At 44.2% G+C, this 13,494-nt stretch overlaps 1 protein-coding gene across 2 annotated transcripts; it reads left to right on the forward strand.

The window, feature by feature from the left end:
* Positions 1 to 1,165: 1,165 nt before the first annotated feature.
* Positions 1,166 to 12,959, forward strand: LOC140739865 (protein S100-A1-like). 2 transcript variants are annotated; one of them, XM_073068467.1, is made up of 3 exons: positions 1,166 to 1,270; positions 2,292 to 2,454; positions 12,679 to 12,959. In XM_073068467.1, the coding sequence occupies exons 2-3, from the start codon at positions 2,314 to 2,316 to the stop codon at positions 12,838 to 12,840; spliced, it is 303 nt and encodes a 100-aa protein (XP_072924568.1). In that variant the 5' UTR covers positions 1,166 to 1,270; positions 2,292 to 2,313; the 3' UTR covers positions 12,841 to 12,959. The 2 variants fall into 2 exon arrangements, with proteins under 2 accessions (XP_072924568.1, XP_072924567.1); XM_073068466.1 differs by lacking the exon at positions 1,166 to 1,270 and adding an exon at positions 1,881 to 2,058.
* The last annotated feature ends 535 nt before the right edge of the window (positions 12,960 to 13,494 follow it).

Below are 13,494 nucleotides of genomic sequence, written 5' to 3' on the forward strand. Positions count from 1 at the left end.
ATAACTAATGCCCTAGTAGGCTCAACAACAAACTGCTCTAAAAAGCCATCTCGTGGGTATTCAACAAACTCACTCTCTTGATATCCATTACCAACCTGATCTTCCCAATCGACCTGCATGTTAAAATCTCCCATGACTATCAGAACATGGCCCTATTCAGCCGGATGCTGTGCCGTAAAATCTTCCTTCTGGAACTTGTACTTCATCCTCTTTTTGAGCTAAGCAAGTGAGTCCTACAGTGTTAACAGCAAACTGGATCCCACCCACCTACACAAAAATTATAACATTATTTATCAGATTAGAAATAGCATTACAGTGACTTAACAGCAGAATTAGCACTACAATGGCATACATGGAGACCTCATATAATTTAGCCCAGTGGAAGCACTGACAAAAGTGTCACACTCTCCATGGCCCATGGACTTGGGGGTGGGTATGGAAGAGAGCACCAAGGCTCACTCAAAGGACCACTGCAGGCTTGGTATACGGAGGGCAGTCCATTACGCTAGGATCCAAGAGACTTGTGTGGAGCAGTCCCTTCAAACATACGTACACAACGCTGAAAGAAGTCAGCAGATCAGGCAGCATCCGTGAGAAAAGAGTAGCCAACGTTTCGGGCCGAGACCCTTCATCAGGAATGGGGGAGGGAGAGAGGGCTGAAGCCCAGTAATAGAGATAGGGGAGGAGGTAGGACCTAGAGGCGCCAGGTGGAAAACCAATCAGAGGAAAGATAAAGGGGGGAGGGGGAGGGGATAAGCATGAAAGAACTGTAGAGATAAAGAAGCAGAAAGTTGAAAGGGGAGAGAGGCAGAGAGGGACCTGGGATAGGGGAAGGGGGAGGGGGAGGGAATTACCGGAAATTGGAGAATTCAATGTTCATACCAACAGGCTGGAGGCTACCCAGACGGTAGATGAGGGGTTGCTCCTCCAACCTAAGTTTGGCCTCATCATGGTAGTAGAGGAGGCCATGTATGGACATATCTAGATGCCCTTCAAGCATGATCTGTCTCAGGAATGAGAATGCACCGTCAGAAGAAATTTTCATGACCTCATACTCTGTAGACCAACAGAAATGTGTCTCTTTTGTTGTGACACTCATTTAGGCATACACACACACACAAACCCTTAATCCTCCCCAAATGAATCCCACAGCCCCCACACCCCCAATCCTCTGCTACGCCAAGGGACAGGCGGGTTGTCAGAGGGACACCGCTGGGAGAGCACCACACTGTCTTGGGGCAGCACTGACAGAGTGCCTCACTGTCAGAGGGTCAGTACTGGTGGGAGTCCTACACAGTGTGGTGGGGGGGCAGTACTGAGGTAGAACTACACTGCTGAATTGCGGTGCCTGGAGAGTGCTGCATTATTGGAGGGGCTATACTAAGGGAGTGCAACACTGTCAACGTGCCATTACTAAAGGGGGTCAGGGGAGGGGCGTTTCATTGTAGGAGAGGCAGCGCAAATAGTGTCAGATAATGTTAGGAATATTTCTTCCGTGAAATGGCCGCCTCTAGCCCGAGAGAAGCCCCTTGCGTCTGAATTTGGGACCTCCAGCCGTGGGGGATAGATTCCAACCAAGAATCCTATCGAGACAGTAATGACTGGGCTGAGATACCTCCGGGAAAAAGTCGAGTTTCTTGCAGCCCCCGCGGCACTTCCCCTCTTCTCCGCGAATCCGGCAGCACGAAGTGCTCGGGAGGGTCGTCCTCCTGGGAAATCGGCGCCTGGGCTAGAGATTCCTCCCCGGGGAACGCTGCTCCTCGACAGGGATTCCCCGGGAGTTCGCCGCTTGTTTTCTGATCGACTATTCCCTTCGGACAGGCGCTGGGAAGTCGGCACCTGCCGTTCCGCCGGTAGACAGCCGCCCTATTGGTGTGGATAACGGGAATTGGTTGGCCGAGAGGCCAATGAACAGAGACGGGGCGGGCTTAATCGTTGTGATTGACAGTTGTTCTGTATAAAGCCCTGGTCCCGTTATGTATCCCTAAAATCTGCCGATTGGTGAGAGGAAGGAAGAGTTGTAGTAAACTGGACAGCGGGTTCAATTGTACAAGTGAAGTATGATACTATGTTTAACCTTTAAATTCTTAAGCGATAAAATGACTTGTTTTGATAAACATGACAATTCCACTCATTGGCAGATAACGAATCTGGGGATTGGGATCTGGTGCGGGACTTAAGATGCTTTTTGAAAATTTCCTGTGATGTGGGTCGATAAATGTACGCGATCTTACTCTAACCTCACGCTTTCCCCCAACTGTTCTTTGCCCTTATTTTTCCCTCCTTCACAGCCGGCCTGCGTTCAACAGCAAAATGCTATCTCAACTGGAAACCGCCATGGATACAATCATCAAAGTCTTCTACCAATACTCTGGGGTAGAGGGAGACAAGTACACGTTGACCAAGGCTGAACTCAAGAACCTATTGCGTGGGGAGCTTGGAGCCTTCCTAAAGGTAGGTTATCGAATCGTGGGGGTGCTATTGGGTCAGGCTCTATGGAGCTAGCTGAAGAGGATGAATGGCATCAAGTGATACAGAGAGTTTATGGGAGGGTCCGGCTATGCCTGCGACCTTTAGCGAAGAATGGGTGGGTGAGGACTCGGGTGGATGATGTTCGGGGGTTTGTGAGGAGGGTATTTTCTCTCTCTTCTGCCAATGAGTTCTAGTTATCACTCACAGCCATAGGGGGTGTGGTTTGATGCAATACGAGTTACGGAGCTGCGAACTAAGCTTCCCTTTCCACAAGAGCTTCAGAAGGTCCCGCGGTGATGCTAATATGTAAGAGAAACCGCCGTTAGCTCATGCACAGTAAAACCGCGTAGGCAGTCATGTGAGAGCGAAGAGAGAGAAAAAAAAAACTCTAGATGTTGAACATCTTAGTTTGGTCCATTGGTCCTCCAGCCTCTGTTTTCTCCCCGCAGACGCTGCGCTGACCGCTGAATATTTCCAGCATTTACTGGTTGTATCAGTGAGATACCCAGCAGATCTAGAGATGGGTGCAGAGGGACTGCTTAGTCGCGAAACTCGGGAGAATTCCTGTTACGCTGCATTTATTTGATTTGTCTGTCCACCTGGGAGGGTAGACAAGGCTCTTATTTAATTGTTTCAGTCACAGGAAAGGTTTGCACCTACAAGTTATTGTCAACGCTGTAGATCCACCGTAAAAGGCACAGAGACGGGGATAGGACTGAGTGTAGGTTATCTTGTAAGACGTCAGCTCACATGAGAGAAGTAGGAACGGGCACTGTTCTTCTTTCTTTTCTTAGTTACTTTATCCAAAGAAGTCCACAAATTCCTTTCCCTCTCTCCCTGCTGACTTGAAGCTGAAATTAATATATCCTACAGTCTCCTGGATGACAAAGACACTGAAAGTAGATTAAACAAAAAAGAGAAAGGTTGTGAGTTTAACTTCACAGAAAGCCCAAGTGGGTAATAAATAGTGGTGTACTGGGGACATTGCTGGCACACTCGGGGTATGAAATATTAATTTGAAATAAGATCATAAAACAATCCAATTATGTTTTATAATAAAAAAAATTTAAACAATTGAGTAGCTGAAGAAAGAATATCACTTGGTAGGGACTGGACAGCCAAACTGTGCATTGGAGGTGGAATGATATGGAGGATAGGAGAACCCTATTGGTAGGGATGGTTTTGCAGAGCAGTGATTGGTTGGACCTTTATTTTAAGCCTATTTTCTTCTATGCTTCAGCGAAACAGTCAGTGAGAATGTGCTCTGTCTACTCAAGTAAGTTCTATTGAACACAGTTCACAGACTTGGGCTCCGGAGTGAAGGTAGATGGTCCATGTGTGCATCCAGAATATATACGCTGATCCTAAAAGGTGGGTTAGCAGATCAATGAGGTGGTAAAAAAAAAAAGCCCAGGGTGGTTTCCTTTAATGGCAGAGGCACAGAATACGAGAACATAAAGGTTATTCTAGAACTCTATACATTAGATTGACTGCAGCTTAATTACACATATAGTTTTGGCTAACACATTAAGGAAAAGGCAGGACTAATGAAGAAGCCAACAGAATTGGAAAAATGTAGCATTCAAAGAGATTTGAATATATCCTACTTCCAGGTCCCTCTGATGCTTGATCCCAGATTAGGACTTTAGAATGAGAGAAAATTTAAAATTTATTATATTGAAGTAGGTTCATGCAGTCAAATAAAAGGCCACCCAGTCTCCAGCTTCTCTTTCAACACTACCTTCCACCCACTGTTCTTCAAGTTCACATCCTAGTTCCGTTTAATTATGATGAAGATTTCTGACCACATCGCCTTTGTAGACATGGAGATCAGGATCCCCGTCACTCATTGGGTGAAAACTTCATTCTTATCTTTCCCCTTTGACCACTACCCAAGTTAACAAAGTAATAAATCTAAACCAAAGACCAGAAGTTATTCCAAAAAAATCATTAAACAGCAGGGACTTTGGATTGTGCATTGTATCAAATCTTGATGAGAGCTCACTTGATTGAACTCTGTCCAACCCTGACTACCATTTTATCTATTTCTGATGTGAGATTCAGTGTGGAATAGACCCTTTCAGCCCTTTGAGCCAAGCTGCTCAGCAACCCCTGACATAGCCCAAGGTCACAGGACAATCTACAATGACCAATTAACCTACCAACTGTACATCTTTGGAATGTGGGAGGAAACCCACACAATCACAGGGGGAACGTACAAACTCCTTACAGACATGATGTACCCTATGCCCCCCAGGATTTTGACCCCTCTGGTAAGCAAACCAGGTCTTTCCCTTTTACTCTGTCAAGGTCCCTCATCATTTTATGACTTCAATTAAATTCCTTCAGCTCCTCTATTCCAAAGGACACAACTCCAACTTCTCCAAATTTTCTTCACTCTATATTGTGCTTCATCTATAGATTTAATTATTTCCTCCCATAGTTATCCAATGGTATGCTCAGTACAATTTTACTTTGAGAGTTCAGTGGAGTCACAGAGTCGTAGAGCACTACAGCACACTCTCCTCATAACTCGGGTTCTCAAGTCCCAGCAACATTCCTAGAAATTTTCTCTGTACTTTTTCAATCTTACTGATATATTTCTTTATGGTGGTTAATAATGGATCCTTATACAATGTCCTTCCACTGATCTTGCTAGCTTTTAGACCCCTACTCAAGTACTCCCAGTGCACCAGGAAAAGTTTGCAGAATCTCAGCACCCAACTTTCACCCAATGCCCTATTCTTTCATTTTTGCTGAAATTGCAGTGTCAAGAGATAAGCTAAACCCAGAGCCCAGAAGTTTAGTGTACGCCACCAGTCCTCCCGATCCACAATCATCCACCTAGGTTCAAGACTCCCACTCCCACACTGGAATGTGTTTAAGACACCCACTGAGTTTCTGGAGCGTTTACACTTTTACTAACGTTAAACTCATTCTGTTACCGAGACTCATGTAGGTATCTAGTGGATGCCACCATCACACTTGAGGAAGGGGAGATGCACTAGTGCCAACACCATCTTCCCAACACAGTTATTTAAGGAATTTGGGAACCTACCCTTCAGTCTTCACCAATCACCTTCTGGCTATCCTTCTACCCTCCCAACCCCACCCCCCAACCTTTTATTCTGGCATCTTCATTTCCAGTCCAGAAGAAGGGTCTTGGCCTGAAACGTCAACTGTTTATGCATTTCCATTTATGCTGCCTGCCCTGCTGAGTTCCTCCAGCATTTTGAGCATGTCTTGTTCGGGATTTCTGACGGTACATAAGGGGTGATGGGTGAGATGGGGGATGGGGAAGGCTGGAAGGAATTAGGAGGAGAGGTGATGGATGAAGTTGGGTGTTCATTTTCATACAAGGGTGTCAGATCAGCACAATTTTTTATGTAAAAGTCTGACTCACCCTGCCCTGTTGATATGGAAATAATTTGTAAGTGGTTGCTCAAAGTAATTGTCTTATTTATGTTTCCATATTGTCTCCAAGGAAAATACACTGTGGGTAGGGAGAGAGGAAATATTATTAATTTGAGCTCATGAACGTCTGGGGAATCTTTGTAGTGGGAGCAGGAGATCAGAAGGACTGTATAACATTTGATATATTTAAGGAACTGTTCCCTGGAGTGGCAGAGCTTGAATGACAGAAGGTGAGGCTGTCTGTTCAGGAACACACATGTACTTAGAAACACAGAAACACTGAAAACCTACAGCACAATACAGGCCTTTTGACCTACAATGCTGTGCCCAACATGTACTTACTTTAGAAATTACCTAGGGTTACCCATAGCCCTCTATTTTTCTAAGCTCCATGTACCTAAAAAGACCCGATTGTATCTGCCTCCACCAACATTGTCAGCAGCCCATTCCATGCACTTGCCACTCTCTGCATAAAAAACTTAGCCGACATCCCCTCTGTACCTACTTCCAAGCATTTTAAAACTATGCCCTCTCGTGTTAGCTATTTCAGCCCTGGGAAAAAGCCCCTGACAATCTACACAATCAATGCCTCTCATCTTCTAATTCACCTCTATCAGGTCACCGCTCATCCTCCATCGCTCCAAGGAGAAAAGGCCAAGTTCACTCAACCTACTCTTAAAAGGCATCCTCCCCTATCCAGGCAACATCCTTGTAAATCTCCTCTGCACCCTTTCTATATCTTCCACATCTTTCCTGTAGTGAGGTGAACAGAACTGAGCACAGCACAGTGGGGTCTGACCAGGGTCCTATAGAGCTGTGACATTACCTCTCAGCTCTTGAACTCAATCCCATGGTTGATGAAGGCCAATACACTGTATGCCTTCTTAACCACACAGTCAACCTGCATAGCAGCTTTCAGTGTCCTATGGACTCAGACTTCAAGATCCCTCTGATCATCCAATCTGCCAAGAGTCTTACCATTAATACTATATTCTGCCATCATATTTGACCTGTCAAAATGAACCACCTCACACTTATCTGGGTTGAACTCCATCTGCCACTTCTCAGCCCAGATTTGCATCCTATTGACATCCCGCTGTAACCTCTGACAGCCTTCCAAACTGTCAACAACACACCAGTTCTGGATCCACAAAGCAATGTCCCCTTGGATCCCATGCCTCCTTACTTTCTCAATAAGCTTTGCATGGGGTACCTTATCAAATGCCTTACTGAAATCCATATACACTACATCCACTGCTCTACCTTCATCAATGCATTTAATCACATCCTCAAAAAATTCAATCAGGCTCGTAAGGCACAACCTGCCTTTGACAAAGCTATGCTGAGTATTTCTAATCATATTATACCTCTCCAAACCTGCCTCTCAGGATCTTCTCCATCAACTTACCAACCACTGAAGTAAGACTCACTGGTCTATAATTTCCTGGGTTATCTCTACTCCCTTTCTTGAATAAGGAAACAACATCTGCAACCCTCCAATCCTCCGGAACCTCTCCCGTCCCCATTGATGATGCAGAGATCATTGTCAGAGGCTCAGCAATCTCTACTCTCACCTCTCACATTAGCCTGGGGTATATCTCGTCCAGTCCCGGTGAATGATCCAACTTGATGCTTTCCAAAAGTTCCAGCACATTTTCTTCCTTAATGTCTATATGCTAAAACTTTTCAATCCACTGTAAGTCATCACTACAATCACCAAGATCCTTTTCCGTAGTGAATACTGAATTCATTAAGTACCTTTGCTACCTCCTCCGGTTCCATACACACTTTCCCATTGTCACACTTGATAGGTCCTGTTCTCTCACGTCTTATCCTCTTGCTCTTCACATAATTGTAGAATGCCTTGGGGTTTTCCTTAATCCTGTCTGCCAAGGCCTTCTCATGGCACCTTCTGGCTCTCCTAATTTCCTTTTTAAGCTCCTTCCTGCTAGCCTTATAATCTTCTAGATCTCTATCATTACCTAGTTTTTTGAATCTTCTGTAAGCTTTTCTTTTCTTCTTGACTAGATTTTCAACAGCCTTTGTGCACCATGGTTCCTGTACCCTACCATCCTTACCCTGTTTCATTGGAACTTAACTTTGCAGAATGCCAAACAAATATCCATTGAACGTTTGCCACATTTCTGCCATGCATTTCCCAGAGAACATCTGCTCCCAATTTATACTTCCATGTTTCTGCCTGATAGCTTCATATTTCCCTTTACTCCAATTAAACACTTTTCTAACTTGGTCTGTTCCTATCCCTCTCCAATGCTATGGTAAAGGAGATAGAATTGTGATCACTATCTCCAAAATGCTCTCCCACTGAGAGACCTGACACCTGACCAGGTTCATTTCTCAATACCAGATCAAGTACAGCCTCTCCTCTTGTAGGCTTATCTATATATTGTGTCAGGAAACCTTCCTGAACACACCTAACAAACTCCACCCCATCTAAACTCCTTGCTCTAGGGAGATGCCAATCAATATTTGGGAAATTAAAATCTCCCACCACGACAACCCTGTTATTATTATACCTTTCCAGAATCTGTCTCCCTATCTGTACCTCAATGTCCCTGTTACTGTTGGGCGGTCTATAAAAAAACAAGAGTTATTGACCCCTTCCTATTCCTAACCTCCACCCACACAGAGACTCAGTAGACAATCCCTCCATGACTTCCTTCTTTTCTGTAGCTGTGACACTAACTCTGATGAGCAGTACCACACCCCCACCTCTTTTGCCTCCCTCCCTGTCCTTTCTGAAACATCTAAAGCCTGGCACTTGAACAATCCAAGTCTCTGCAATGGCCAAAACATCATAGCTCCAAGTACTGATCCATGCTCTAAGCTCATCCACTTTGTTCATGATGCTTCTTGCATTAAAATAGACACATCTCAAACCATCAGAGTGTATCCCTTCTCTATCACCTGCCTATCCTCCCTCTCACACAGTGTCCAAGCTTTCTCTATTTGTGAGCCAACTTCCCCTTCCTCCATCTCTTCAGTTTGGTTCCCACCCCTCCAGCAATTCTAGTTTAAACTCTCCCCAGCAGCCTTAGCAAAGTTAGATATGGCCCTTGTGGCTAAAGGGATCAGGAGGTATGGAGAGAAAGCAGGTACAGGGTTCTGAGTTGGATGATCAGCCATGATCATACTGAATGGCGGTGCAGGCTCGAAGGGCTGAATGGCCTACTCCTGCACCTATTTTCTATGTTTCAATGTTTCTAAACCTCCCTGCCAGAATATTGGTCCCCCTGGGATTCAAGTGCAATCCATCCTTATTGTACAGGTCACGCCTGCCCCAAAAGAGGTACTTTATTTTAAGTAAATCTTTATACGTAGCCTAGTAAATTTGAGTGTAAAAGATGAACAGTTAGTGGCAATGGAATGAGCTTACAGACAGAAGCCGGAGGTGTGTTTCATGTTTACAGCAGTCAAGGGTAGGTCTGCTGCAGATGTGTACCGCTGTTTGGCTTAGGCATTGAGCAAGAACTACAAGTGACAATCTTCATAAGTATTAGAGAATTACCACTTGGTGCTTTAGTGACTCTTTGAAGTATAAATGATCCATGTGGAAATATTCCCCCAACAGAAGACATCAGTACAGATTGTTTATGCAGTTTTGCATGCACTGAAGGGAGGGTTGGAAAGTGGTCTGGGTGGTGAAGAGGACAGGACCCCTGTCTAAAACTATGCCCAGAAGTCCGATGTTTATCAGTGAACTGAGCAAGTTTAAGCATTGGAGCATAACTGCTTGATCGAAATTAAGAATTCGGTAGCAGAGTGGTCCGCACAACACTTTACAGTACCAGCGACCCGGGTTCAGTTCCTGCCACTGTCTATAAAGAGTTCGTAGTTCTCCCGGCGACTGTGTAGGTTTCCTCCCCCGATCATTGTAAATTGTCCTGTGATTAGGCTAGGGTTAAATCGGGGGATTGCTCAAAGGGACTGAACGTTCTATTCTATTCTGTATCTCAATAAATAAATGTTTTTTTTAAATTGAATTTGGGAAATGCTTACATGGAGCTCCCAAATCAAGACCAAAATCCAAGCCAATGTTGAAAGGCAAAAGGGAGGAGAGGTCTGATCTCTATGCTCTAGATGACTCAGTGAGGTTTTATGTATCCTGTCAGCAGTGTTATGTGAATTTACTGAACAATCTCAAAGCATTAGACTTGCCAAACCCTCCTCAAACCATTATTCTCACTGCATTCACTATGCTCTAGTTACCTTGGTGTTAATGCTTCTACCCACCTACCAATTATGCAACCATGATTCACCGGTTGCAGTTCCTGTCTTTGAGACAGAATGTGGTAGCTTCAGGCCACGCTCCAAGTATTTGAAACAATTTAGACACAGGTTAGTTCATTAAAAACATAAATTTTCAGTGTTTTGCAACCTTTATACTTCGAATGAATTTTGGAATCTACAGGTATGGCAATAGCTGGACGTGACTTCCTTTGGATGAGAGGTTTTGATTGGATGTAAAGGTTTGCAAGAAATACTATGGAACACCTCTGTGCTCAGAAGCCAGTACTCACCCCAAACTCCATAAGTCTTGCCTGGTTATATTGAATCTGTACAGAACACTGAATAAGCCACAGCTGGATTATTGCATCAAGTTCCAGTCAGTATATTTTGGCATGTGCAGGTCCTAGAGAGGACACAGACTTAATGGAAACAAGGGAAAATAAAAACAGGTGCTGACCAAGCACCTACGCTCTGTCCGCCAGAAAAACCAGGATCACCTGGTGGCTACCCGTTTCAATTCTTCTTTCCATTCCCATTCCAACATATCAGTCCATGGACTTCTCTACTGCTGCGAAGAGGCCAAACTCAGGTTGGAGAAGCAACACCTTATATTCCATGGGTAGCCTCCTACCTAATGGCATTAACATCGATGCCCCCATCTCCAACTTTCTCCATTCCCATTTCCCCACTCTCCCCTTGTCTCCTTACCTGCCTATCACCTCCTTCTGGTGCTCCTTCCCCCTTCCCTTTCTTCCATGGCCGTCCGTCCTCCCCTATCAGATTCCTGCTTTTCCAGGCCTTTATCTCTTTCACCAATTGATTTCCCAGCTCTCTACTACCACCTTCCCATTTCCTGATTTCACCTATCACCTACTACCCTGTACTTCTTCCTCTTGCTCCTCCCCCACTTTCTTACTGACTTCTAATCTCTTTTTTGCCAGTCCTAATGTAGGGTCTTGGGCCAAAATGTTGACTAGATACTCTTTTCTATACATGCCTGGCCTGCTGAGTCCCTCTTGCATTTTGTGTGTATTGATTTGATTTCCAGCATTGGCAGATTTTCTTGTTTGTGATAAAAACAGGAGTTGGCCATTTGTCCCTTTGAACTTACCCCATCATTCAGTACAACCATGGCTGACCCTTTATCTCCATTCCAACTCTAGACTGACACTTGATTCTAAACCTCCCAATAATGGGCAACATCCTGCCTAGACATCACGGTTGGAGCTTTGAATGTTTCAATGAGAACTCTCAGTCTAAACTCTGGTGAATACAGGTGCAAGTCAACCAGAGAGTCACAGAAGAAGGTTATCATCTAAAGGTTACAGTGAGAAGCCAAAATAGTCCTCATTAGAAAAATGAAGTTTGAGAAGAACTTTCAGAATGTGTATGTTCAATATTGGTTTAGATAGGAAAACAGAAGGGAGTTATTTCTGTTAGAGAATGGTTCAAAGACCCATTTTGGGTCATCCAATCATCCTCTTTGGTTAAAAGGGATGGAGAGATGTGAGGAGGATGTTTTTCACACAATAGTTCTGATTTGGAACTCTGACCATACACAATGGAAGCAAAATCAAACACAGCTTTCAAGAGGAGATTGAGTAGGCAGTGCAGGGCTGAGAACTTTAGGCTATTGGAGAAGTGCAAGGGGAAATGGCTGCCAGAGTACCTCTATGTGAATCCCTAGAGGGGCTGAATGTCTTATTTCGATTTCATGGTCCTCTGTGGTCACTGTCACTTTGAAGCTTGTGGGCACACAGCAGCAAGATTTCTAATATTCCAACAGTAATCACTGGCTCTGGTTATAGACCACAAGTCATCGGAGCAGAGTTAGGTCATTGAACCCATCGAACCTGTTCCACCATTTCATCATGGCTCATCATTTCCCTTTTAACCCCATTCTCCTGCCTCTCCCCATAATGTTTCATGCCCTGGCTTATCAGGAACCTATCAACCTCCATCTTAAACACACCTGGTAACCTGGCCTCTACAATGACAATTCACAGATTCACCACCCTTTGGCTAAAGGAATTCCTCCTCATCTTTGTGCTAAATGACATCCCTCTATTTCGAAGCTGTGCCCTCTGGTCCTACTCTCCCCCACCAAAGGAAATATCTTCTTCACATACATTCTATCTAGGCCTTTCAACATTTGATAGGTTTCAATGAGATCCCACCCCTCATTCTTCTAAATTCCAACGAGTACAGTCCCAGAGCCTTCAATCACTGCTCATATGATACCCCTTTAATTATAATTGGAGAAATTAGCTCTAAAGAGCTTTGGGATAAGTTTACTCCAGAAGAGATGTAAATGCAATTTTTTTCTTAACAATCTGACTTGAACAAGAAACATTGCATAATGAAGTTTTTGTGTTTGGATCTTAGCTCCTGAAGGCATTCTTTGCTTGCAAAAAGTGACTGCTCATGAATCTTTCCACAGATGTAAGGCAGCCAACTACAAGGTGTTTTTCTTCTAAATAATTCCTAAATGGCAAGGAACTTTGAAGCTAGCTTTTCTTTTAATCTGTTCTTTTCCTGCAGTATCAGAAAGACCCCAACTCTGTGGATGTCATCATGAGGGACCTGGACGTGAATCTTGATGGTCAGGTAGATTTCCAGGAGTTCATTCACTTGGTGACAGCCATCACCATCGCCTGCAATGAATTCTTCATCGAACTTCTGAAGAAACAAGGGAAGTTGTGAAAGTGAACACAGGATCTTGGATTGGGCATAGAATTTTGGGACACGTCTACAAATGCACAGAGAATCTTGAGCAGAAAACACACAGACTGTGGACATTGATAATCATCAATAAATGTGATGGGCAGGTTGCAACTGCCTAGTTTCTGATTCCATTCATTATTTTAGTGCTTTCTAACAGTTTGAGTTGAATCAGCAATAATAACTTGCATTTGCATGAACATTTCTTGGTGTGGTGAAACATCCCAAAGCACATCAGGGGCACGATTATCAAAGTTTGATCCATATTGGGACTGGTGGCCGAAAGCGTGGTGGGTTTTAAGGAGGAGAGGGAGGTCTCTGGTGAGGAGAGTTCCATAGCAAGACAAATGGAATTATGACACCTAAGGATGAAGTGACGTAAACTGGCAATGATCAGGAAGACAGGTGCAAAAGAGTGCAAGGACTCAAGGGTTTTACACTGCAGCAGGTCATAAAAAAAAGGAAGGAAAGTGACCAAAGCAGATTTAGCTTCATGTGGGAAATGTATAGAACAACCAGTGTTCCAACCTCTATTGCAACACTGTGAAATTGTGATTTTGTACCAAGTTGAGATTGGCTCAGATTCTATGAGAACCTGGTGTCATGATAAACATGACACCAGCATGCTATGCTTGG

This window comes from Hemitrygon akajei, chromosome 16 (genome assembly GCF_048418815.1).
Source record: "Hemitrygon akajei chromosome 16, sHemAka1.3, whole genome shotgun sequence".
NCBI lineage: Eukaryota > Metazoa > Chordata > Chondrichthyes > Myliobatiformes > Dasyatidae > Hemitrygon > Hemitrygon akajei.